Source organism: Lupinus angustifolius, chromosome LG12 (assembly GCF_001865875.1).
Source record: "Lupinus angustifolius cultivar Tanjil chromosome LG12, LupAngTanjil_v1.0, whole genome shotgun sequence".
In the NCBI taxonomy this organism is placed as follows: domain Eukaryota; kingdom Viridiplantae; phylum Streptophyta; class Magnoliopsida; order Fabales; family Fabaceae; genus Lupinus; species Lupinus angustifolius.
In genome coordinates this window covers 13,701,985-13,728,422 of record NC_032020.1, presented here as the reverse complement: position 1 = coordinate 13,728,422, position 26,438 = coordinate 13,701,985, and the positions used below count along the sequence as shown (strand labels likewise).

At 33.4% G+C, this 26,438-nt stretch overlaps 3 protein-coding genes across 8 annotated transcripts in view; 1 reads left to right on the top strand and 2 right to left on the bottom strand.

Annotated features, from left to right (window-relative positions):
- Positions 582-4,989, bottom strand: LOC109363076 (ras-related protein RABC1-like). 3 transcript variants are annotated; one of them, XM_019609249.1, is made up of 7 exons: positions 4,837-4,989; positions 4,515-4,659; positions 3,819-3,887; positions 3,633-3,698; positions 2,464-2,585; positions 1,122-1,250; positions 582-815 (listed from the first exon to the last, which is right to left on the bottom strand). In XM_019609249.1, exons 2-7 carry the CDS (start codon positions 4,648-4,650, stop codon positions 708-710), a joined length of 630 nt encoding a protein of 209 aa, XP_019464794.1. In that variant the 5' UTR covers positions 4,651-4,659; positions 4,837-4,989; the 3' UTR covers positions 582-707. The 3 variants fall into 3 exon arrangements, with proteins under 3 accessions (XP_019464794.1, XP_019464795.1, XP_019464793.1); XM_019609250.1 differs by having other exon boundaries at positions 4,515-4,663; positions 4,866-4,989; XM_019609248.1 differs by lacking the exon at positions 4,837-4,989 and having other exon boundaries at positions 4,515-4,764.
- Positions 5,290-10,187, bottom strand: LOC109361470 (mitogen-activated protein kinase kinase kinase YODA-like). Of its 2 annotated transcripts, none has more exons than XM_019606934.1 (11): positions 9,792-10,187; positions 9,157-9,477; positions 8,568-8,655; positions 8,358-8,420; positions 8,075-8,235; positions 7,919-7,994; positions 7,627-7,686; positions 7,386-7,493; positions 7,056-7,292; positions 5,947-6,035; positions 5,290-5,847 (listed from the first exon to the last, which is right to left on the bottom strand). In XM_019606934.1, the coding sequence occupies exons 1-11, from the start codon at positions 10,076-10,078 to the stop codon at positions 5,595-5,597; spliced, it is 1,743 nt and encodes a 580-aa protein (XP_019462479.1). In that variant the 5' UTR covers positions 10,079-10,187; the 3' UTR covers positions 5,290-5,594. The 2 variants fall into 2 exon arrangements, with proteins under 2 accessions (XP_019462479.1, XP_019462480.1); XM_019606935.1 differs by having other exon boundaries at positions 5,947-6,032; positions 9,792-10,186.
- Positions 15,003-26,438, top strand: part of LOC109362639 (callose synthase 5-like) — a 14,978-nt gene continuing 3,542 nt past the window's right edge. Inside the window, exons 1-37 of one of the 3 annotated variants that reach the window (XM_019608585.1) lie at positions 15,003-15,156; positions 15,373-15,614; positions 15,705-15,805; positions 16,568-16,689; positions 16,827-16,923; positions 17,034-17,144; positions 17,232-17,354; positions 17,465-17,557; positions 17,761-17,852; positions 17,962-18,088; positions 18,231-18,368; positions 18,457-18,533; positions 18,621-18,699; positions 18,774-18,899; positions 18,985-19,099; positions 19,944-20,278; positions 20,667-20,719; positions 20,823-20,883; positions 20,978-21,059; positions 21,139-21,188; positions 21,293-21,379; positions 21,720-21,842; positions 21,924-22,018; positions 22,134-22,218; positions 22,468-22,628; positions 23,193-23,316; positions 23,424-23,515; positions 23,619-23,736; positions 23,814-23,965; positions 24,325-24,434; positions 24,521-24,646; positions 24,730-24,798; positions 25,063-25,261; positions 25,522-25,633; positions 25,718-25,837; positions 25,925-26,040; positions 26,118-26,201. In XM_019608585.1, coding sequence (XP_019464130.1) covers positions 15,449-15,614; positions 15,705-15,805; positions 16,568-16,689; positions 16,827-16,923; positions 17,034-17,144; positions 17,232-17,354; positions 17,465-17,557; positions 17,761-17,852; positions 17,962-18,088; positions 18,231-18,368; positions 18,457-18,533; positions 18,621-18,699; positions 18,774-18,899; positions 18,985-19,099; positions 19,944-20,278; positions 20,667-20,719; positions 20,823-20,883; positions 20,978-21,059; positions 21,139-21,188; positions 21,293-21,379; positions 21,720-21,842; positions 21,924-22,018; positions 22,134-22,218; positions 22,468-22,628; positions 23,193-23,316; positions 23,424-23,515; positions 23,619-23,736; positions 23,814-23,965; positions 24,325-24,434; positions 24,521-24,646; positions 24,730-24,798; positions 25,063-25,261; positions 25,522-25,633; positions 25,718-25,837; positions 25,925-26,040; positions 26,118-26,201 — 4,121 coding nt within the window. In that variant the 5' untranslated portion in view covers positions 15,003-15,156; positions 15,373-15,448. Of the gene's footprint in view, positions 15,157-15,372; positions 15,615-15,704; positions 15,806-16,247; positions 16,465-16,567; positions 16,690-16,826; positions 16,924-17,033; positions 17,145-17,231; positions 17,355-17,464; positions 17,558-17,760; positions 17,853-17,961; positions 18,089-18,214; positions 18,369-18,456; positions 18,534-18,620; positions 18,700-18,773; positions 18,900-18,984; positions 19,100-19,943; positions 20,279-20,666; positions 20,720-20,822; positions 20,884-20,977; positions 21,060-21,138; positions 21,189-21,292; positions 21,380-21,719; positions 21,843-21,923; positions 22,019-22,133; positions 22,219-22,467; positions 22,629-23,192; positions 23,317-23,423; positions 23,516-23,618; positions 23,737-23,813; positions 23,966-24,324; positions 24,435-24,520; positions 24,647-24,729; positions 24,799-25,062; positions 25,262-25,521; positions 25,634-25,717; positions 25,838-25,924; positions 26,041-26,117; positions 26,202-26,438 lie in introns of those variants that run through there. The other 2 variants (XM_019608586.1, XM_019608587.1) reach the window with 2 other exon arrangements.

Here is a 26,438-nt window from a genome sequence, read left to right as displayed (position 1 = left end):
GGACAATATAAGTAGTTCACTAGTCTACTTCATTTCTTTCTTTGTGATAAACGTGGCAAAAAGAATAACACACATTAAAGAAACTACAATTGGACCAATCTAATCATAACTAGAGGGCTTGAATCAACTTGAACAATGAGAAAAAAGAAGGCATTATTATTAAAATAAAATGAAAACTCAAATGCAGTTAATAAATCTGCTTAAGGCATAATTGTCCTGTAGCCTAATTCAAAAGCAAACTTTAAGCCACAGAAAATAACAAATAATTTAGACACTAAAATAGAGTAATCCCCAGGATTGCCCATTAGAAGTGGAGCAATATCATTCATCTCATCAACATTATATGTAAATTGAATTTGGATTACTTACAACACTATCATATGATACTTGTGATACCAACAAGACGTTGGTCTAGTGGTGTAAGGCCTCCCTGGATCCCCAAGACTGAGGGTTCGATTCCTAAGAGGGCACCCACGAACCCCAAAAATGATTAGTTCTTTACTTAACAAGGTGAGATGATATCATTGATAGTACCAAAAAATATGATACCATGATTTTTGTATAAAAAAAATTGAAGGCCTACATATGCAATTAAATGTGACAAAACGTCTATTATGTTAGAAATCTGATTATGGAAATGGATGCAACCCCTTCTCTTGAGAGTCTTAGATCTTAATATGCAGGTTCAGTGAAGTAGCTTCTTAAGTTCAGCAACACCCGCTTGTGGATGCATCAAACTGGGATTGCTTGTCCTTAAAAATGTTCTTCTTTACCCCTTTAGAGCCCTCGGCTAAGAGGCTAGGTGTATCCAGAATCTGCAAACACCAACAAATATATGAGAAAATGAAGTAAAAAAGCAATACCAAAATTCATCATCTCTCATTGTTCGTCACAATTCAAAAAGATACCATCTATTTGAGGTGTCCCCTAAATCAATTTTTCTTTACTCAACTTGTGTATCTCTCCAAATCTATTTATTGTTCAAAAGAAAAAATATGATTGAACCATTGACCTTCTATGAAAATTACTCATTCCTCCAGATTGCATGACAATGTTCACATACATCTTTCTTTATATACCAAGACCATGTCTGGAAATGGGATATATGACACTTAACATACCTTCAACATAAGCTCTTCAAAGCATTGTTGTACGTTAACTCGAGTTTTAGCGCTGCATTCAGTAAATAGGCAACCACATTCCCTGGCAAAGTCTATTCCCTCTTTCTTTGTCACAACCCTATCAGCCTCCTGAAAAAGCAAACATCACCAACATGCATGGCAAGCCCTATACTGGAATGCATGACACAGAAAAAAGTAAAAGCTCTAGTATGATACAGAAGTCAGTACAAGAAACAACTAGCTATTAGACACATCCAAGAGTTGAAACTAGAACTGTAAAACTGAGGGACCAAAATGGAAATAGATCTGCATGTAGCCATGTAGCAATGCAGTGCATTAGGATCCCATGCTTAGCTCCTTATCTTCATCTTGTTAGTTGTTAGTTTGAATACCCTTGTCTCTAATCATAGCTAATAGTTCTTTACATTTTTTAATGCTCCCTCCGATCCAAGTCTTTGATGTTTAATGATATGTACATAGTTAAAGAAATCATTAAATGATGTCAAAAATTGATACAATTTGACTAAAATAACCTCGTTTAATGCACATTGGAAACTAAATTAAAAAGATGGAGAAATAGAGGGTGAAAAAGAGGAGTAATAAATAAGGATGAAGTTGGAAAGTAAAGTATAAATGTGTATCGGGTTTCTAAAACATCAAAATATTTGAAATAACGTGAAAATGTTAAAACATCAAAAGATATGGAACAAAGGAAGTATATATTATAATATTTCAAGGAAGATAAGCAACTCTCCAGTAAGAATCAGAAGCAAAAACACAATTCAAGTACATAATATCAAAAAGGGCTCTCAATCCCCTTGTAAATTTGAGATAGAAAGCCCTACAAAAATGGTGAGTGCTGACACCTGTATGAAAACCAAACAACAACTCTTTTCCATAACATATGATAGTGAAGAAGCTGCTGATTAAAACTCGGGCATTACACTTCATCCAAAACACCATAATCCCCCCCACACACACAAAAAAGAAACAGTGCCGAAGAATTTCACCCTCCTTGTTCCTTCCAAACTCTTTAAAATGAAAAGACATTGATTTGAAGATACATGATAGTATCTTATCAGTGCCAAAACTTCCTAATAACTTGCACTGACTTGGAATGGTAGGTCATAACGAAGAAAATTGTGAAGTATGGAATAACATAGATTTTGAACAACTCAAGCATGGACAACCTAACAAATATGCAAGGAACATAGATTCTTGAATTAGGGCAGCCTGAAAGACATGCATAAATTTATATACACAAAACAATATTGAGTATGTCGAAAGACACGGGAATGTGGATATAAGTGAGAATGAAGAAAAAAATCATAAAATATGATACCTTATCTACTTTGTTTCCAACAAGCATCTTGATGCAGTCAGGATTTGTTGAATAAAGTTCTACTTCCTTTGCCCATACTTCAGATAGATTCGTAAATGTTTCTCGCCGTGTTACATCATAAACTGCATCAATTAGAGGAACAAAAAAAAGATTAGCAGCAAATCCAAACTCAAAGTTCAACACTACATCAACTTGGAGGAGGGGACATTTCACAGTTTCCAAATGTCATTCAACATACTACAGCTAAGACACACACTGAAGCCGTTTCCAGGTGAATCCAACCAATAACATAATGAATATAAAGGAGGTGTCAACCAAATAAAACAATGTTTCTAGGAACATATCAAATGTTCAAAGCATGGTTAAGTTTCCCCATGCAGGCTGAACAATATCCAACACTAACAACGATCCAAATCAAATAAAACTTGGATTTGATAAGAATAGTCTGAATAGATATAGAAATAGTATTCCAAAATCACCATGTTGCCAAACCTTCAAAGCAGAAGCCAGGATAAAGACTTGAAAGTATAAGGTGTGAATTAATTTGCAGGTAACCATGTGCTTTGATTATATGAGACACAAAAAAGCATTATTGATTTTAATGAAATAAACATGCAATTCCAGGACCTATAATACGGAAATTTTGGCTGACTCCTCCCAGCAAAGAACTAACTCCCTTATCTGGTCATACCATCATTACAATTCACAAAGCAAATCGCAAATGTAGAGGATTTTCCCAAGCATAAGGAATAAGATCATAGGTTTACTTTCAAAGGATAGGGAAACTACATATTTTTGTCCTTGCACAAACATGCTAGAATCCAACTTCAAACTAATGAGTATTAAACTTATATTTTTTTATCAATGCATGTTTAAATATCATAAAGGGTGGTGTGGTGATACATAAATACATGCTATTACAATGAGTAGACACTAAAGTTGTAATTCCTAGTTTCCTACTGTCCTTTCACTGAATCAAATGTCAAAAGATGTCAGTAAACAGGACTTCACCATAATTGCTGCTACCTTAACAAGGAAATGTGAACATGGAATAGCATTCTATCCATTGATTATATTGGAGTCTAGCTTTTTATGAAAATTCAAGGCATTTCAGCTAATCCAATAAATGCATGATATGGGTAGTTGAGAAAAGGAGAATAGAAACTTACCCATAATGATCCCTTGTGCCCCTCGGTAGTAAGAACTTGTCAGCGTTCTGAATCTCTCCTGACCAGCTGCATTATTAAACAAGTAGAATGATCACCATATCTACAGTTAGGCACACTAATAGACAAGGATTTGAGAAAAGTTATAAGCATAAAGTGAAACATTAATAAATAGATAAAAGTTAATACCTGTATCCCAAATGGCAAGCTTCAGCTTTTTACCACCCATCATCACATATTTGACCTTAAAATCAACACCTGCAAGAGACGTCAAACAAGAAATAAAACAGGAAAGTTAACTTACTAATTTAATATGTTTTGGGCATGGAATTCCATATCATGGTGCTTACAAACAATCTGCAAAACATGAGCATAAAGTCCATAAACAATAAAAATGGGGAAAATCTTTATCTATAAGGAAATTGTAGTGAGTTGAGCCTAAACTACACTATTAGTACGAAAGCTATGGCTATGGCTATGGCTATGGCTATGACTACGAATATGCATGAACCTTAGGGCATCCACAACAGATCACAACCATCTCAATATCAGCATTAACAATTATCATCAGCATTCTCCTCATCAAACTCAACTTTAGAGTTTAGACTCTATAGATTTTACACCACAGTAGTTCAAACTTCGGACTCTAATTAGACTCTTAAAATTCTTTCATTCAATCCAATTCTATTATGTTAATAATTTACTAATTCTAAAAATTGTTTTCAAATATTCTAACTTGATAAATGTGATAGCACCTCCCACACTCATCCAGCACCTAAATTTAATCCTAAACATTAAATCAATACAAGGGAATAGTTTTTTGAATACCCAAAAGGGGATAAGGCTTTATTCTTTAAGTAAAAATAAAATAAATAAAAAACAAACCAATTGTGGGTGAGAGATCTTGAAAATCATCGACAGTGAAACAGAGAAGTAAACTACTCTTGCCAACACCAGAGTCACCAATCATCAACAATTTGAACAAATAATCAAATTCCTGCTGCCCAGAACTCGAATCCATCGCTATCAACTGAATCATTCACACATAATATTTATTAACATCAATAACCAATCCCACACATAACAATAATAATAATAATATAGGCATTGATTTGATGAATAATAAGAAATACATCGCAATAGTAAATCTGTAAATAAATATATGTATACATATAGGGAGAGAGGATTGTGTAATAGTGAAACTAACCGGAGTAATGAAACGGAGAATGAAAAGAAGGATGAAAGAAATCTCAGGAATTATGGGGCGGTGATCCACTTTGTGACCGAATCGTTACTATCACAATCACATGCACTTCTCTTCCCAAAACCACTTACGTGCTTTTTCCTTAACAACCAAACCAAACATCACTCAATATGAAATTTATAAAAACATATATATTTTGGTCTTTTTATTAATAATTATTGTATTTCTATGTCTCTAAATAATGGGACTTGTTATTGCAATTATTAAGTACTAAAAAACACAAGCCATAAATGTAGGAATAAATTAAAATGGGGATTCAGAGAAGAAAAAAATATGTTGATTTTAATCATTGTATTTTTATTTATTTATTAGTGTGAGGACCCTTACTAGATTGACTCTATCAAGCATATACAATCAAATATCAGCCTTATAAATTCTTATAGTGAAAACAGTTTGTATGAAAAATTAATTTATTTCTTCTACTATGAACTAAAAATATACAGCATAAACATTACTACAAACTTAGTAAGCAAATACCATTTACAATAATCAAGAAATTGTTACAACTAACAAGGTCTCCCTAATCCAATGCAATTGATGTTATGGCTCCTCATTTCTTCAGTTGTCTTGTACTCATGTAAAAAGAATGGACCAGAATCTTTTAGCTAGAATTTGTGCTTCAGGGTTGAGATTGAGGTTCACAAAGCATGCTATGGAAACCTGAAAAGATTTTAGTTCTGCTGCTATTTACAATCAGCAACTCAAATGAGTCTCGTTCTTGGAGATCCACCAGGTGGTGTTTGAGCTCTATATAGAGATGTTTCATGCCGAGGATCGAGAGTGAATGTTGCATTTAATCTCACTGGAAATGATGAAGGGTGATTACTTTGTCGAGTCATTGTGTAATTCGGATGAGTGGGAGAAGAGAAACAGCTTTTTTGTGCTGCCCCATACTGTCTCAATGGACTTGAAGAGGGAGACACTGGTAAAGATGTAATCATTCTTGTGTTATCTCTGAACAAGGGAAATACAAAAGAAGTTGGTCCAAATAACATGAAAATGATAAAGCATATGCTGAGATGAAAAGACATGCATTGATTATAAATATTTTACCTGGGGTTATTTGACCCACGTGTAGCTGCGAGATCTCTATCATGTGAAGTCATACTTGTTCGATTCGAATGAGGCTTTGAAACAGGCTGCTAACAGAGACAAACAAGAAAGTTAGATTCAGACCAACACAGGCCTAAACAGATCTTCAGAAACTGAGCAACTTCAAAATTACATCATTAGTGTGAGTACTGAGCAGAATGTCCAATTAGCCTGGCTGGGATAAATCCAAGGATCAAAAGTCGCCGTTGGGGACTTGTTGCTTATCTAGTGTCGTGCCTAAAATTGTACATAAATTTAAACAAACTAATATGACCAAGGATTAAAAACCTTTAATAACATGATTCTGTGGTGCAGTCAGTCCTCTATAAAGCTATATACCCCATCACCATGGTATATTCATATATTTCTCTTTTCATTTCCAATTAAATTATGGACTGTGGATGGCTTCCTAATCTATTCTCCAACTTCGATTTTCTCTAACATTTGTGCCATATAGAGTTCACCAATTCTTATGGTATGCATTGCAGCAATGACCTAAGGCAAAACATGATGATCACATTCTGAAGGATAATATTGGAGTCAAATAGTTTGATATGATTATATACAAACGCAACCACCAAACGTTAGGTGTGACGAACAATCACTTTATTACAATGCTGTATTTGTGCTTAACACGTCACTCTATAGCCAAAACCAAGCACCAAGTCAAACTTCATTCTCAATTAGCAATTCATATGTACCACTTCATTGATATAAATAACAGGTCATCTTTACATTCTGATGTTTTGGAGTTTGACAATACTGCTAAACATAAGTTGTGTTTACATAATGCATCTACAAACATGGCAATATAAAACCTAAACAATCCATGAGATAATATTCTAACGTGGTATAATAGTGTGCATTGCTTATATATAATGATAAGAGTCAATTTCTTTAAGATTTTGGACATATCATTACATATGTTATTCAATACTCTATAACATCTTGAGTCATCCAAACTTCAAAACAATTACAACATGGGTATAACATTCTTTATAATGATTATGCTACTTTGGGTTAAGAAACACAACTTTACAAAGAAAATAAATAAACATCAAAGACTATACCGGTGTCCGGCTTCCATCAAACATGTAGGGGAAAGCATCTCTTGTTATGCCAAAATTTGAAGCTTTCGTTGCTGATTGATCTCGAATGAAGGGGTGGTCAAGTAACTTTTGGGCTGTCGGGCGAGCTAATGGGTTCCTACGTAAGCATAGCTTAATGAAGTTCTTTGCATCATTTGAAAGATGCTCCGGGATTTCAGGTATATCTTCGCTGTTCCCAATTTTAAATATGGCAGCTACCTGTTCAATCAACATAAAACAATTTTATTCCTTCATACTCATAAAACGGGAACTCACAAATAAAGGCTAGTTCCAAAATATTCAATAGCTCACCCCTTCAAACTGACTCCATGGAGGCCTCGCTGTTGCCATTTCAAGGACTGTGCATCCCAAGCTCCAAATATCAACGGGCAGACTGTAGCCATTTGTATTCATGACAACCTATGAAAGCGAACATCAGGATACAGAAGTAAAGGTGGGTGAGGGTGTGTGTGCATGCGTGTGCGTGTGAGAAAGAAGATAATGAGCAAAAGGTAGAAAAGTGAGAGATCCAAGAAGAATGAGGAAAAGATACCTCAGGTGCCATCCAGTGTGGACTTCCTTTGAAAGAAAGCATTGAGGCAGAAGAGTTTATCTGGTTCAGAACAATAACAACTCAGATACAATCCATCACAAGCAAAATAAAAAATTGTCTGACACTAGGAACGAGTACAATTGCAACTTTTGACCTTGAGCAAATTCAACTAATTTTTCATATTGCGTGTTGTTTAGTTAATTTTCTGAACATGAAAAATTAAATAATAATAATAGGTTCTGAGTTGAGCTAGAAGCAATTTGTCATTTGTTTACAAAAAAGTTGAACTTACATGTTTAGCCATTCCGAAGTCTGCCAGCTTGATTTCACCATTAGGATCAACCAATATGTTAGCCCCTTTGATATCCCTGCCAAAAGAAAGTCATCATCAAAATGTGAAAAGGAGTCAAATGTCTCATTATAAAGTGAAAAGTAATAACCCGATTACCTGTGTACTGTATTTCTTGCATGCAGATAGGCAAGTCCAGAGACAATCTGCCTGGTATAAATTTGAATAACAGGCTCACTAAATGGACCATATTCCTGCAGTAATTTATGAATGGAACCACCAGAGACATATTCCAAATAAACGGAAAGCACTTCTTTGCCCTGAAAACAGATCATGTGTGTTTAAGTGAACCTCGGCCATCAATTCTTCAATTTCCCTTTTGAGCATTCAAGTTGCTATATTGGGTATAAATGACTCTAAACATTGAATATTTCAGGCATACCAGTTCACTCCCATAGTATTGAACAATGTTTGGATGTGAGAGCTGATTAAGCAGATTTATCTCCTGTGATTGAATGCAGAATGTGTTATAACCTTACAGAGTATCCAATGATAATCAGACATATTAAATAATACTCTAATGCAACTGTGCAGGGAACTGAAAAAGTACCATATATGCGCTCATATCATTAGAAGAAAACTACAAATTTACCTGGTTAAGTTGTTTTAGGCACTCTTTTGATGTTTGATCATCCAAGACAAGCTTAACTTCTTTTATTGCACACATTTGTCCACTTTCACTAAGAAACATGAGAAGCAGGATAGAAATGGTATCAGTAATTTGTCCAGAAGTTTGACATTTGGGCAGATAGTACACATGTTATGATGAAATAATTATGTAAAGATAGTTGTACTTCAATATCAGAATTATGTTATTGCCAATAACAAATGCAATTGTAAAATTCATTCAATAACCTAAAGATTTGGCCATACGTTACAATTTCCAGATATGAAGGTGTTTCAGGTTACCCCGAAAAAGTATTGATAAGTAAATTTACTTCACTGGAACATTGAAAATCTGCATTAGCACACTTGGTTGTTGTGGAATGTTTAAAATATAAAAAATGATCTTCACTATACAACCATACATGAATAGTGAAGTTCAATAGTCATTTCACTTAAGAAAAGTAAATACACTTATCTTCTAATCTTAATCTTAACCATTCAAATAAAACTCATTGGCCACCTAGTAGAGTAACAAGGTGTTCTTACTTGATTATATACACATAAATCAAAATTACCTATTGAATCCTAGATAAACATGGCCAAATGTTCCTCGTCCTAGAAGCTTCCCTTTTTGCCACTTAGAAAGATTACTAGTGATGTTTTTTAATGATGGTGTGTTGAAAGGAGGAGGAGAGGGTGGTGGTGGTGGAAGAGGCAGAGGATGACATGGACCTTGACCTTGACTTTGACTCCGTCCATGGTCTTGAGCAGAGTCAAGACTGAAAAGATGCAACCTTGGATGGATGGGTGATGTAGCAGCAAGGTTAGAAGTGAGTCCTCTTGACCCAACATTACATTTTGACTTCACTTTCAACTTCATTTCAGTACCTAGTCCTCTGCAAAAGGAATTGACATAGATTAGTTTAGTACTAAATTGGAGAACCAACTCAACAATAAATAATTAGGAGCATATATTTTTTTGTATAATCAAGAAACTAATCTCGGCTACCCCTCCTAACAAAAGTGTAGCTCCCCAGAATCAAAACTTTGATATTTCGGCCACCTTACATCACTGGACCAATGTCTTCTTGGTAATTAGAAGCATATATTATAATGGTTAGACCTAACTCAACCCGGATTATCGGTCATATTCTCATCCAATGTGGAAACAACACATAGTAATCTAATAATGCATAAAAATGAAGAGAACCTGTTGGGAAAATGAAAATGAGGTGAAGTAGGGTGATCATCGAAGGAAGCAGAAGAGCTTGCACTGGAACCTGATGTAGAGGTGGAAGAAGCATATCCGTATTGAAACACCCTCTGAGCATGAGGCAATAATTCATCAAAGTTGTTTGCCTTATCCTTAACCTTTCCCTTCTTCTTACCTTTTCTGGTTGATGATTTCATACAATTAAAATTAGCACTACCACTTTTTTCTTCTTCATCATCCTTGTGCTTCTTCTTAGACGAGTTTCTACTCCACCAACCAGCCATAGGAGTTACTAACGAAACGACCAAAGAGAATGAACAACAACAATAACTAGAGATAATGTTATGTTATGGGTTGATGGGTGCGGCAAAAGGTGGTTGGATAAAAAGGGACAAATGCGTGTCTCTTTAGAGTGAGAGTGGAATAATTATATATTGTCTCAAACTAGGTATAAAACCAATCATGTTAAGCAAAAATAAAAAATTAAAAAAAAAATACTTTTTTTAATTTATATAATATATTTTCATTTGTTTGGGAAATCATTTAAAGTATAGTTTGGGACCAAAGATGTTTGTGGTAGAAAGTAAGTGTTATTGACGTGTTTGGTTTATTAATTAGTAACGCTTTACCACCTCTCTCTCTCTCTGGGTGTGTGTGTTTTATTATCGGTTAAAGAAAGTGAATGGTTTTGGTTTGGTTTCATGCAGGTCGGTGGTCTGGTTTGGTTGTTTTTGGTTACAGAGAGTATGAACTATGAAGTATGAATCAACCATTCACATTGCTCATCCCACTTTACACTTCAGTTTCTTTCCCAACGCACCAATCCACACAAATCAATTTTGCATTTTTATCAAGCAACTTTTATTATTGCATATAAATAACATTCATTTTAAATTGTGTTCATTCAAGAAAAAATATAGTAGCATAATTTTCAAATATTATAATTTCATACTTATTATTTATTTATATAACTCTCTTAGAGATGGAAAACAGTAAAGCCTAATGGAAGTCACGTAAATAGAAACTTATTTGAGAGATTCAACTAAAATTCACAATTCATTTTATAATACCAATTTTTTTAACTCAATTTAAATCAGTCAAATTTAGATATGAAAGTAATTCGTGTGTGCAATTAGATTGAGTATTTAATATTGTTAGAAAAACACAAATTTATGTTACTGTTTTCTTTTTTCAAATGGAATATGGGTATAAACTTGTTTTACATATAATATAGTTGGAACCCATTAAAATTACACAATTATATAACTGGAATGGCAACTATATTGATTAATTAATAAATAAAGAGTGGAGATCTAGTTATTCCAAGAGTAAAACTTACTCATCATCCTAGCTATCAATTTTATGAACATCTAATAGTTTAGATATACTCGCTAATTGAAACCATTAAATTTTCCTAAAATTGATGACTAGAGTGAGAAATAAGTTTAAAAAACTTACTAAGATCACTAAAATAAGTTGTACTTATTAACAATATTTTTCTATATACGAACCAAGTATTGAACCTTTAAATATGTGCTTAACAAATTTAATCACGTTTGATTAACTTAGAGCATCCTCATCACATGATTCTTATTGAAATAAGAATTGTTCTTCTCTCATTTATTATTTATTATTGTGATATTCTTAATTATTAAGATATAATAGATGAACATTCTTCTATTCATTCTTATTAGAAGTTATGGATCCCAAAGGAAAAAAGAGGAGAAATAAATTATATAATAGGTTGTGGGATAAGTTATAAAATAAGAATGAAAATGATGTTTGTTATTATAGGAAAAAATTAGTTATTATTTCTAATTCATGAGGATAAATATTAAATTATAAAATATTGTGAGAACGAAATAAAAAGTATAGTTTATATTTTCAATTGGAGATGCTCTTAATTATCTATCAATTGAATCTATTTACTTTTCTTGATTTTCTGAATATAAGATATTAATTTACAAAACGCTTATATGCAATAGTAATAGAGGGGTAGGGTTGAAACAATAAACTCATATAGTAGGGCTGAGGTGCAAGCCTAGTTGTGGCGAAAGCGTGTGGATTATGAGAGAAAGGGTTGGAATATTTGGTATCGGTGTGCATTTACGTTACTCTTTTGTTTTTATCAATGCATTTATTTGTTTCAGGTGCATGTCTCAGATTCTTCATCCGCACACGTGATTGTTCGTCATTCACCGCATCGCCCGCATCGCTCACCCGGACCCACCTAAATGCGACCTTCGTGCTTCCTCTTATTCTATCAATTTTATTTGTATTCATCTTTTATTTCTTAATTGTTATTCTATTTTTTTTTTGATATTTTAAAAATACGTTGTATACTATATACATTTTTTCAAATATAGTCTTATTTGTGTATGTTCTTTTTTATCGCTTATTTTTTATTCAGTTTTTAATATGAAATTAAATAAAGTTATATTCGTTAAAAAATGGGGAAAGTTTATAAAAACATCTTAAACTTTATGTCTTTTATAAAATGGTATTATAAACTACTTTTTCTTCATAATTATTTCTTAAACTTTAACTATTAACAAAATTGGTCACTGTATAAATATAATATTAAATTACTTATATGAAATTAAATTTGTTATCGAATACATTCATTCATACCCGCCCCACGTCCCAGCATAAAACCTCCAAAGCACTGCAGCAATGGCTATAAGCCCCCTAAAATAATGGGCCAAAAATGTTACTAATTGTTTCAATACATAAATAAAATAAAAGTTATCCGTTAATGTGTGATTATTAGACTACTACTTTTAATCTTTATACGATTTTTTTTGTTTATTATTTTTTATGGGTAACTTAACAGTATATTTATAAAAGGACCAATTTATAAACTAATAAAGTTTAAAGAGTAAACAGAAAGAAAAAATAGTTCATAATACCTATTTGAAAAAGACACAAAATTTATGAAGGTTTTGTACAATTTTCCTAAAAAATCAAAATTTTATGTCATTTAATGATTTCTTCAATCACGTGTATATCTTAAATATCTTTTTATGAGAGTATCTTAATCAATGGCAAGGTAAATAAAGCTGTTCTTCATCTTTCTTTTTTTAAATTAAGGGTGTCATTCATCTAGTATCAAAAAATTAGTTCTTTTTAAAATGCAGAAGTAGATTTTATCTATAACCTTTAAGTATTCTTTAACATACAACGATAAGGGAAAAGTATATAAAATCTTCCAAACTTTATATTTTTTATAAGTAATTATTATAAACTATTTTTTTCTTATTATCATTAAAATTTACTACTTGATAAAATTGGTCAATGACTAATAAGAAAGTTATTGAAATTAGATTGATAATAGTAATAATTTTAAAGTGCTAGTGAATATTATATCTGGAGGAAATTGTTATCAGATACAAATTGATTAAAAATATAACAAGTAAATTTCAGCTTTAATATGGACATACCCGTTTGTGAAAATGATATGAAATATCATGTCCTCTTTACCTTAAATATGGGCAAAGCATACTTGTTAATGACCATTTGACAATTAAAAAAGTGCATAAAATTAAACAAAAACAATAATAATTTTATTATGCAATCACATTTTATAATTACACATAATAATATATCATTTCAAACAATTTAACATTATATATATTTTAAGTTCGATAAAAAATCAAAATATAACACTTAATACTTAACATTATAATATATGCGCGTTCGCATGCCCGGTCTATTGGAAAAACCAATGGACGAAGTGGACATTTTAAGTTAATAAACAGTTTTTCTATGCTTTGCCCACTGAATAACTGCAGGCCCAAATTGTCAATTATGCAAATAGTAATATGTTTGAGTTGGTCATAGGTTTTGTCAACCATCAAATATTTGTCCTTTTCTCTTATGTGCTAGTGGCATGAATATATCTATTGTCCCAAAACAATGTACCAATTTATACATTATTGCTTGTGATTGGTCCGAAAAATAATTAATTATAAGAACTTCAATTTAAATATATTTTTTCAACCAATCATAAACAGTGACACATAGAGTGATACACTTTAAGTGACAACAGATGTGTTGCCATTAGCTAAGTCAGGCTAATTTTTTTTTTGTCTATTTTCTGACCCTAAATACCAAGTGAACTATTTTTGATATATTAAGTGAGTCACGAACCTGAAAGTTAACCTCACCCTCAAAATTGGTTGTATTAATTTTTGAGCTCAAAAACAACTCTAGTCCTAATTAAATATAATGTATCATCCTTTAGATAAATATTTTAAATATCACTTATTATTACAAATATGTAATTTGATATATGAAATAATAAATATGTAAATATTTTGTTGATCATTTACATATATGTATATATGATGAAAGGATTGTATAATTAATAATATCTTAAATGATTTACACATTGTGACCATAAATTAGTTACAAAAGAGTGTCATAAATAACTAATAATTTTGTTGGAATAAAAAACATGATTAAAAAATGAAACTAGATCAGTAGATAGTTATTACAACATAATGCATTATCTACTTTGTGACAGAAAATATTATTAGTATGCAAACAATTGAATAGTCTAATATAAATAGAAGCCATGAAACAAGTTTTATAAGATTATATCTCCTTTAACTCATTCTATATATTGACGTGATCTAATTTTTAAATTCGAACATAGCCTTACAGTTATTCATTCATGTTGTTAAATGAAAGAATTGATATAAGGTATGCAAGGATAAAAATACAATTTATTAGATATTTTTAATCTTTTAACCATTAGAATTAAAAAATTAGTGAAGAGATACAAATCCTATATGACATGTTGACGTTAAGTAAATAATTTCATCATCATTAAAGAAATACTATTCTATTCATAAATAATATAAAAAAGGAAAGAAAGGGGTAAAATGCATGCATGTATGCATGGAGTGAAGATTACAAATATTTGTGAATTTGGCGGGGTTGGTTAATTAGTTAGTTAGGAATTTGAATCAAGAGGAAGACGGACTTCCATTGAATTTGAAGATCGCTCGCTCGCTCCTTTTTCTCAACTATGAAGCGTTCAAACCATTCTCAAACTCATATCAACAAATCAAACCGCGCTTTCTCTCTCTCTCTCTTACCCTTTCCCTCCGGAAACGCTCTTCTTCCAATCACTCACATTCTAACATCTAAACCACTCACACCTCTTTTCTCTTTCTCTCTCCTTCACTCACTATCGTTTCTGCTTCTTCCATATTCATTCACTTTCTTCCATATTCCATTCATATTTGTTTGCTATTGCTACAATCATGATCACAATATGCATCACCACGAAACGATGCACCGTCATCTAAATCCGCATTTTCGATTTGATTTTTGATTTTACATTACACTAATACAGGTGCGTACATTTAATTCCGATAACTAATTGAAGTTTCATGCTCACGCCATTGTTTTCTATTCATCCTAGAATCTCAGAATATTCAACTCAATCGTTTCAATTGAAGTTGCTTGTAGTTTTTTTTTCAAAACTGTTATTGAATTAGGAAAGTTATTCGAATGTGTATGATTCTTCTATCTGGAAAGTGTGTTGAAACGATTGTTATGGATTACGTAGAGGCAATTGAGACGGAGGGTGCTTATCATCATTGATTTGAGGTGGTAGAAAGGGATACAGAGTCGTCGTCGCCATAATGTCGTCGACACTGATGAGGCGGCCATCTCGGAGCGCCGCCACCACCACCGTTTCCATGGAAGTATTTGACAACGAGGTCGTTCCTTCCTCACTCGCGTCAATCTCACCTATTCTCAGAGTCGCCAAAGAAATCGAAAGCGAGCGCCCTAGGGTTGCTTATCTATGTAAGTATCAACTTTGTATAATTCACTTCATTATCATAATCATAGCTTGAAATCGAAATGGTGTGGTTTGTTTGTTTGATTGGGGCGCAGGTAGATTCTATGCTTTCGAGAAAGCGCACAGGTTGGATCAGAGCTCCACAGGGCGTGGTGTGAGGCAGTTTAAGACCTTGTTGCTGCAGCGATTGGAGAAGGTAACTATCTCATTCCTTTTATTTCTTTCCTTTCTTATTTTTAATGTGTTATGAGAGTGAGTATATTAATTGAGAGAGGAGCACCTGTGTATGTGCAAATTGCAAATATGGCATTATAGTTAATCTTAACTTTTTAGTATATTTATGTTTCAATTATGTAGAGTGTTGGTAAATTAGTTTAACTACATCTTCATTAATTAAATCATATATTAATATATATATATATATATATATATATATAACAATAAATATAAGAGTTTAAATGTTGGTGTAAAAGTTTATACACCACAAATATATCATTTCTCTAAAAATAGTGGACGGATGATGGAGTGAGTATAAAACATATGCACATACATTTTTTCTAAATGTGATAGATTTATAAATATAAAGATTATTATTTGAAAATAAATATAATTTAATAAAATAATGGCCATAGTAGATTTCCATTCATAAGCAGCCCTCTTCCCCGTTTCCGCACCCACCGAATTTCCCACACGAAGCTCACCTCCGAAATGGATTTTGATGATGCCGTGCTTCGTTCCACAGCAGAAGTAGGTTTCAGGAAGTGGAACAAACGATTTCTTCATTTGTTGAGAAAAATATATATGAAATGTAAATTGTGTGGAAACTTAAGAGGAAGTAGCACTAATAATTCAGCAGTAAGGTTAGGACTTCTTTTTCCCAATTATTTTTGAACGGGAGCATTGTGAAGATGAGTCATTTAATTCCTACTCCGACTTACATAAGTTTCGAACACTCTAGGATAATGCAACTAGTCTTGCCTCTCGGCTCAAGAAGACTGATGCTAGGGAAATACAAGCCTACTATCAGCAATATTATCAGCATTATGTCAGAGCTCTTGACCAAGCAGAGCAAGCTGACAGGTAAATACATTCTTTGAATAATTATGTATCTCTAGTTCTCGCTCGTGCAGATTTTGTATAATTGTATGATACATCTAGGTTGTGCGGGTTATTAAATCGAGATACGTTGTTAACTTGTTCTTGAAATTCTTTTGCAGAGCCCAGCTCAGCAAAGCCTACCAGACTGCTGGGGTGCTTTTTGAAGTGCTTTGCGCAGTTAATAAGACCGAGAAGGTTGAAGAAGTAGCTCCTGAGGTTAGTTTTGGACTTTTGGTTTGTCCTTTCAGTTCTGTTTTGTTGTGACTGGATATTTTGGTTACCCCCTTTCAACGATTAAATCCTAAATTCATGTTCTGTGTATGAAGATCATCGCGGCTGCTAGAGATGTCCAGGAAAAGACGGAGATTTATACACCTTTTAATATTCTTCCTCTGGACTCTGCTGGTGCTTCTCAACGCATTATGCAGCTTGAAGAGGTATTGCTTTTGTGGTTGTTGTTTGTTGATGTTGAGCCTGTGTTTAATTTGGAATTTCACTTAGTTCTCTGGCTTTGTTCCTGTTAGATTAAGGCTGCTGTTTCTGCACTCTGGGACACTCGTGGCTTGAACTGGCCTAGTTCAATTGAGCAACATAGGCAGAAAGATTTAGACCTGCTTGATTGGCTTGGAGCCATGTTCGGTTTCCAGGCATGTATTTTACATTCTAACAGAATAGGGGAGGATAAAGCAGTACAATTATGTAAATGTTTTGTATAGCCTTCACAAATTGTTAATGGATTTGGTTTATTTGGGCACAGAGGGACAATGTCAGGAATCAGAGAGAGCATCTGATTCTGCTTCTTGCCAACTCTCATATAAGGCTACACCCTAAACCCGAGCCTCTTAACAAGGTATGTAATTTTCTCTCACTTTCTCTATGTTCCGAAAAGCTTAATTAGACTAAAAAAAGCTAAAAACAGCAATCAAGAGAAATTTAGTCAAAATTACGTTATCCCAATTACCAGGCTAGCCTGCTTTTCTTTGCTTTTGGCCAGCAACACAATTATGCTGTTATTTTTTGTTCATGTTGTTAACTATTATTTAAGAATTGCAGCTCGATGATCGTGCTGTTGATGCAAAGATGAAAGATATTTTTAAGAATTACAAAAATTGGTGCAAATTCTTAGGGCGAAAACATAGTTTACGGTGAGATATAACACTATCGGTATTAGAAAAGATTTGTGTTTCCCCCCACATTTTTATATTAAAATGTGAATCTTTACAGTAAATATGCTTATCAAGTTCTTTTACACAGACTTCCTCAAGCTCAGCAAGAGATACAGCAGAGGAAATTGCTTTATATTGGCTTGTATCTACTCATTTGGGGTGAAGCAGCCAATATTCGCTTCATGCCGGAGTGTTTATGCTACATTTTTCACAATGTCAGTACATATTTGCCTCATCTTTCATGATATCTTTTGCCAGATTGTACTTGTAAATGTACTGTGATTGTTTTCTCATTTAAGGTTTTTTATTTTATTACTAATGTGTGCACCTGCTAATAGTAGCCAACTATAACTTCAGATGGCATATGAACTCCATGGTTTATTGGCTGGAAATGTGAGTATTGTTACTGGTGAAAATATCAAGCCTTCTTATGGAGGTGATGATGAAGCATTCCTGCGCAAGGTTATAACACCCCTGTACCGAGTAATTGAAAAGGTACGTTTTTGGCTTTCATGGACATTTTCATAATATTAGGTACATGTATGCCCTGTGATGATTTGTCATAATAATGTAACTAATCCAGGAAGCCAAGAAGAGCAGAAATGGAATGGCTCCTCACTCATCATGGTGCAACTATGATGATCTAAATGAGTATTTCTGGTTTGTTTTCCTTTCTGGTTTAATTTTCCAAGTGACTTTGTTGACTTATTTCATCCCTCATTATTTAACTTTTTTCTTTTCTTGCAGGTCACCTGATTGCTTTTCTCTTGGATGGCCCATGCGCGATGATGGTGAATTTTTTAAATCAACAAGTGATATGACTCAGGTATTTGTATTCCAAAAAGTTACTGGCATGTAAGATACTTATCTAGTTTGCTGCTTATATAAATTCTGTATCAGGGAAGAAAGGGTGCTCCAAGAAAATCAGGAAAAACTGGAAAATCAAATTTTGTTGAGACACGAACGTTCTGGCACATCTTCCGCAGTTTTGATCGTCTTTGGACCTTTTTTATACTAGGTTTGCAGGTATTTGTTTTCAACAGATGGAAATGCTTGTATGTATATTTCCTGTTATCGTGGTTATGGCAAGGCTTGAGCATTCTCATTGCAGGTTCTACTCATTATAGCATGGGATGGGATTTCAGTGATGGATATTTTTCAGACGGATGTCTTATATAATCTCTCGAGTATATTCATCACAGCATCCATTCTGCGCTTACTTCAAAGTATGATACACTCACTTATGTGGCTCTTGATAACTTGATCTTATCATTCTACTATCAAGATCAATAGTGAAAGAATTTTTATTGATGGTCTTATTATCCTATTAGTTGAAGTAGCTTGGCACCTCATTTTTCAGAAATTGCATGAAATCATTGAGTTATACAAACTTCATAACTCATACAAGAAGCTCAATGACACTGACTTATACTTTAATTTTTGGCATGACACATTCAATTGAAATTGACGCCTTTCAATAAATTATGCAATATTATCAGTGGTTTTTTGTTCCCTTTATTCCCTCCCTGTTATGCAAGTTAGGTGCATTCAATTTGTTCCTAACATACCCTTCCTTTTGATTTTCAAGTAATTTTTTGTTTGGAAAAGACCTTTTGTAATGACAATTTATAGGAGATCAATCATCTATTCAGCTACTTCTCTTTAAGATTTACATGTCCTACATTGTTTGGTGATCAGTCAATTAAGGCCTAGAAATTTTGTTTTGACAATTTCTAGACAGATCAATGAATGCCTTGCAGAGTTTGTCTACAAAAATTTCCTTCAATATTTCAGATTGAGTATATAAATTGTTTTGTTCAATGTTAGTATTTATTTCTACCTTTTTATCTAGCTAATTCATTTTCAAATTTTGGATGATGCTACAATTTATTATGCTTCTGTCTTGAAACAAAGGATGAGCTTTTAACCTCTATAATATTTTTTTCATCACGTTTAGTGTTGAAGTATATCCAAATTTTTTATAATATTATCATTTTGATTACTATCCTATTTTTCTCCATCCTCGTTCATATAAATTTACTATCATTTCTGTTCCTTATATTCATTTAGGTATCTTGGACCTGATCCTGAACTTTCCAGGCTATCGTCGATGGAGATTCACTGATGTGTTAAGAAATATTCTTAAAGTCATTGTCAGTCTTTTATGGGTCGCCATTCTTCCACTGTTCTATGTGCATTCCTTCAAGGGTGCACCTAAGGAGATCAAACAGTTTTTTTCGTTTTTTAATGAAATTAAGGGCATCCCAGCATTGTATAGTTTGGCTGTTGCATTGTATATGCTTCCAAATATACTAGCAGCTCTTCTCTTTCTTTTCCCAATGCTCAGACGTTGGATTGAAAACTCGGACTGGCACATTGTTAGATTCTTCTTATGGTGGTCTCAGGTACTCTTACTGTCCTATTCTCTTGCATATTTATCTATTTATTATGTTTAGGAATTGGAATTATTCTGTTCGTAAGAAGGTTTTTTCTCTCAATATAATTATTGTTTTATTTAAAGAATTGCAAATTTATTGAAATGTAAAAGACTGGTGTCTGTCAGGCAAAGAGCATATAGCTAATATTTTCTAGTAAGGACTCTTAATATATATAAAATAAATGATATTTTAGCACAAACTTTCGTACAGAAATCTGTTCATCACATGTTTATCTATTTTAATTTTTTGTTTAAACTTTTCTGTTTGCTGAAAAATTGAACTTTTTTTCTTCAATAATTTGAGTTGTTTGTGTATCATTTGTCCATTTTGTAAATGATTTTTTCTCCACATGAAGCCAAGAATCTATGTTGGACGAGGAATGCATGAGAGTCAATTTGCTCTATTAAAGTAAGTTTCACCCAACACTAGGTTATACATATTTAGTTTATGGTATTGTCCCGTATTCAATGTCTTGAATTGTTCCATCATTTAGATGTCTTTTTAATTCCAGGTACACTATTTTCTGGGTGTTGCTTTTGGCTTGCAAATTTTTGTTCAGCTATTTTTTCCAGGTCATTTTTGTATATCTTTAGTAGTTGCTACTCACCTCGTAAACTAGCCTTGTCAACTTGTTGAGCCTCTTTTAAATGTTGCATCTATCTTCAGATAAAACCTCTTGTTAAGCCAACAAAGAACATAATGGACATTCGGCATATTGATTATAGTTGGCATGAGTTTTTCCCCAATGGTAGTTCTTCTTCTTTTTTATGATTACTTTGTAATTTGCTGTTAACTTTTATTGATCTAACATTTTATTTTCTACGCAGCTAAACATAACTATGGTGCAGTTGTTGCACTCTGGGCTCCTGTACTTATGGTGTGTGTGCTCTTTTACTGGTTATGTTCATATGCAATTATCTTTTCTCTTGCTCAAATTAATTTTCTTAATGCATCATCTCATAATTTGCATTTCCAATGTAGGTTTATTTCATGGACTCTCAAATCTGGTATGCGATCTTCTCAACTTTGTGTGGTGGTGTTATTGGAGCCTTTGATCGTCTAGGAGAGGTCATCATCAGTTCTATCTTATTTTATTGCTTGTCTGAAGAAAATCTGACATTGAATATCTCATTGGTTTTCTAGATTTTAGTAAAACACAGGCACATAAAACATATAAACATGTTTAATCAATTTAAGAAATGTATACAAACCTTTTAAGTAAGTACTGGATAATAATTTGATTATTATTTTATGAAACTCTGATGTCTTTTATTTTCAAGAAGCTCGGACATTTTCATTTTATGGCGGATCTTCAGATTGGATTACTTTTATAAATCTAAAAAGATTAAGATACTTCAGTTCATAATCTCTTAATAGTAAGTTAATGTTTATCCACATGATTACACAGATACGCACTCTGGGCATGCTAAGATCACGTTTTCAGTCGTTACCTTGTGCATTCAATACATACTTGGTTCCTTCTGATAAGAGGCAGAAAAGGGGCTTCTCTTTCTCAAAGCAATTCGCTGAGGTTGCAACCACATTTTAATTCCGGAGTACATTAAGATAAACATATTTATTCATCTTCACTTTTGTTACCATTTTTTTATAGATTTCTGCCAACAGAAGGAATGAAGCTGCCAAATTTGCTCAATTATGGAATGAAATTATTTGCAGTTTTCGTGAGGAAGATCTCATAAGTGATAGGAAAGAACTTGGAAGACTTTCCCCTTTTCTCATTCATCTAGTCTTTCTCCTCCATTTATTGATTGCTGTCCATCACCTACTTTGGACTAAACTATGTTTGCATGACTGACTCCAGGGAGATGGATCTTTTGCTGGTTCCTTACTCATTGGATCCCAGCCTGAAAATAATTCAGTGGCCACCATTTCTTCTTGCAAGCAAGGTCAGTATGATTCAATTTTATATTCTTCTTGTTACTCATTAGAGGGTGAGCCTCGGCGGAACGGTAAGGTTGTCTATTTCGTGATGTTGAGGTTATGGATTCAATTCTTGGAAATAACCTATTCTCTTACAAGGGTAAGGTTGCGTACACCTACCCTCCATAGAGTCCATTAGGTGAGAGCCTCATGCACTTGGCTGTCCATGAGTTTGTTATAATTTATGTGATTGACTCCTTTGTGAACCCTTACAGATTCCTGTTGCACTGGATATGGCAACTCAATTTCGAGGAAAAGACTCTGATCTTTGGAAGCGCATATGTGCAGATGAATATATGAAATGTGCTGTGATTGAATGCTATGAATCTTTTAAACATATCCTACACGATTTGGTGATCGGAGAAACTGAAAAAAGGTATATTTTGGTATTTTCATGTATTGGTGTATGTCAATTTCAGTTTACACTTTATGCCAGAAACACATTATCTATGAAAGTTTATAAATAATAACACCCCATTTTTTATTCTATAATTACTTACTATTAATTTTTTTAAATGTTGGGTTATGGGGGATAATTAAGACCTATTCTATTAGCATTCTATCCTGCATTCCTCTATCGGATCTGTTTTGTAACACAAATTTCACACTTGGATTGCAGTTTCTATAGAATTTCATGAACAGAAATTACACTCGTATGATCTTCTTATTTTTCCCTTTTTAACTTATTTTAACGTATCTTTTGGGTTACTTGGCAACAAAGTAATTAAATGAAGGAAGAAATGGTTGAAATTGGCTAATGGACATTAATTTGATCTGACATTAATTCAAAATTTCATATTGCATTACATAGGATCACTTGATAATTCTGTTAAGATGTTTTACTCCCCCCCCCCTAAGTAGCCACATATAATTGAATCTATAGAAACTTCATTAAAAATTAATAATTGTCAGTACTTCTGAATTCACTGTGTCGGAACAGGATAATTTCCATCATCATTAAAGAAGTTGAGAGCAGCATCTCAAAGAATACACTTATTACAAATTTCAGAATGGGTTTTTTACCCTCCCTGTGCAAGAAGTTTTTGGAGCTTGTGGAAATCTTGGTGAGTCATTCAGAATAAAACTAAATACATTTGTAGTTGTATTCTTGAACTGTGTCTTGTCTCAATCATTCTATTTGGAAAACATGTGTCTTCCATTTTTTTCACAGAAAGATGCAGATCCGTCCAAGCGAGGTACAGTAGTGGTCTTGCTGCAAGACATGTTAGAAGTGGTTACCGATATGCTGGTGACCGAAATCAGGTTTAACTTAATAACCATGAATTTGGAATTTATTATTATGATAGTGCTTATACCCCTTCCATTGAAAATTATAATGCTAGCTTTTTGTTGTGATAATCAACAGTGAATTGGCAGAACTTAACCAAAGTAGTAAGGATACTGGACGACAAGTTTTTGCTGGTACTGAGGCAAAACCTTCCATATCATTCCCTCCTGTGATCACAGCACAGTGGGAGGAACAGGTAATTACTAATATTTTCTATTTTTATTCAATGATCCAGAGGTTCCTACAATGAATGAGTCATTATTGTTGTTTCAGATAAGACGTCTTTATCTACTCTTGACAGTGAAGGAATCTGCCATTGAGGTTCCAACGAATGGTGAAGTACGCAGAAGGATTGCATTCTTTACCAATTCATTGTTCATGGATATGCCACGTGCTCCACGAGTTCGTAAAATGCTCTCATTCAGGTCTGATGTAGTTTCCTTAATACATGGCCACAACGATACATGCTATGCCTTTTAAAGATTGCATAATGCAAGAACCTAATGATTTTATTGTGCATGCTAAACTAGGCAAACTGAACGTCAACATCCTCACACAGAACTAATAGAAACAAATCTGTCAGTGTTATATGATGTTTTCCTGAAATTGTGATGACTGTACCATTATCACTGGATTACTATTTCTTATATATTAGACATAAATTACTCCCTTTTTAGTTAATTAATATTTTATTTCTCAAGTAACTTTTTATGTGTAAAATTCGAAATGTGATACATAAAATACCTTTTTTGAAGTTAGTTAATATAGTCTGTCATCTTTTCAGTGTTCTAACTCCATACTACAGCGAGGAGACTGTATACTCTAAGAATGACCTTGAGGTTGAGAACGAAGATGGTGTGTCAATCATATATTACCTTCAAAAGATTTATCCTGGTTTGTATTAACTCACAATATAGCTTGACTATATTATTACTTTAATAATAGAGAATAAAGTGGCTGAAATTTAGTTCCTTTACCAGATGAGTGGAATAATTTCATGGAGCGACTTGATTGTAAGAAAGACAGTGAGATATGGGAGAAAGACAAGAATGTATTGCAGCTACGTCACTGGGCTTCATTAAGGGGGCAAACTCTCTGCAGGACAGGTATATGATGACTCCCCTGTACCTCACTCTGGCTAGATTTGGTCGACTGATGTTTTGTCTCTTTTGCTTTTAAATTAATGCAGTTCGAGGTATGATGTACTACCGTAGGGCTCTAATGCTCCAGGCATTTCTTGAGATGGCCAGTGAACAAGGTAATACTAAGTTCCTTTTACTCTGAGATATTTAGCTGTGTCTAGTGGCTAACCATGACTGGTCCTTTTTGGTTTATCGTTTTTCCAAACCTGGGCCTTAGCATTTTTTTTTTAAATTTATGCATGCCTCTTACACTAAATAATTTTTTTATCACTTATAGTTATATGCAATACAAATAAGATTTGTCATAGCCATCATGGTTGCTGAAAAATATGTAGTTATCTGCCCAGATGATTGACTGGTTTTTGTTGTCTTGTGAGCAGAGATACTTGATGGCTACAAAGCTATTATAGTTCCATCTGAAGAAGATAAAAAAGATAAAAATAGTCAGAAATCCCTATATGCCAATTTAGAGGCTATGGCTGACATGAAATTCACATATGTTGCTACCTGTCAGAACTATGGAAATCAGAAGCGTAGCGGAGATCGTCGTGCAACAGATATCCTGAATTTGATGGTTAAGTATGTTCTCCACTTGATAAATTAAGTTCATATTTTTAAGTACAATATATATTTGGCATATAGTTTGAAAGTTCACTTGATTTTATAAATTTCTCGGCGCAACGGTAAGGTTGCTTACCTTATGACATGGAGGTCATGAGTTCAAATCTTGAAAACAGTCTCTTTGTTTGTGAGGATAAGGTTGCACACATCTACCATCCCACTAGGTGGGTGCCTCCTACACTGAGCCACCCATCTAATATTTGGTTCACCATTTGTAGCAATCCCTCACTCCGTGTTGCATATATTGATGAAGTTGAAGAAAGAGAAGCTGGAAAAATACAGAAAGTTTATTATTCTGTACTGATCAAAGCAATGGACAATCTTGACCAAGTAAGTGCATTTGATGTCAGAAAATAAGTAGTTAATTACTTTTGGTTGCCTTAAAAATAATTGTTTCTTTAATCTTTTCTGAAGGAAATATTTCGAATAAAACTTCCGGGTTCAGCAAAGTTAGGAGAGGGAAAGCCTGAAAACCAAAATCATGCCCTCATTTTTACTAGAGGGGAAGCTCTTCAGACTATTGACATGAACCAGGTAAAAGTTTATAAGTTCAGAAACTCTAACAAGTTGAAAATGGGTGTCAGAGCCTATTAAAATGGCATATTTGGAAATTTCTTCTAGGATAATTACTTGGAAGAAGCTCTAAAGATGCGAAACCTTCTAGAAGAATTTAATGAGGATCATGGTGTGCGTTCACCAAGCATATTAGGTGTTCGTGAGCATATCTTTACTGGCAGGTTATGAATCTTCTACTTAGAGCTAACAGTTAGTCATGTTTAGATCCTATATTACTTAATTTTATCGCCTGTTACAGTGTCTCTTCATTGGCTTGGTTTATGTCAAATCAAGAAACTAGCTTTGTGACAATTGGTCAAAGAGTTCTCGCAAAACCCCTGAAGTGAGTTTATTTGCCCCCTTGTTCTTTTATTATATGGTGCTATATAGTTTCAAAGTTCACTTCATAAATGAGGACCTCCTCCTGACAAACAAATGGCTAATAAAGAACTCTTCCCAAGTCAAGCCAGTGCTTTAATTTAAGAGTGATGCAATGCATGACACAGAGCTAGTTTCAAATATTACAATATTATTTAAGATATGCCTGTTTCGAGTTCACTTATTGATGAATTTTCTGCGT

Coding starts and splice junctions, on each gene's coding strand:
- LOC109363076 (XM_019609248.1), bottom strand. CDS start 4,668: ATGATTCAGTTGATAGCGATGGATTCGAGTTCTGGGCAGCAGGAATTT. Junction 3,699..3,818: donor GCTTGCCATTTGGGATACAG/GTATTAACTTTT, acceptor TTAATAATGCAG/CTGGTCAGGAGAGATTCAGA. Junction 816..1,121: donor TTGAAGAGCTTATGTTGAAG/GTATGTTAAGTG, acceptor TGGTGTTTGCAG/ATTCTGGATACACCTAGCCT.
- LOC109361470 (XM_019606934.1), bottom strand. CDS start 10,078: ATGGCTGGTTGGTGGAGTAGAAACTCGTCTAAGAAGAAGCACAAGGAT. Junction 8,656..9,156: donor GTTTATCTAGGATTCAATAG/GTAATTTTGATT, acceptor CATGTTTCTTAG/TGAAAGTGGACAAATGTGTG. Junction 6,036..7,055: donor TTGATGGAAGCCGGACACCG/GTATAGTCTTTG, acceptor TGTCTCTGTTAG/CAGCCTGTTTCAAAGCCTCA.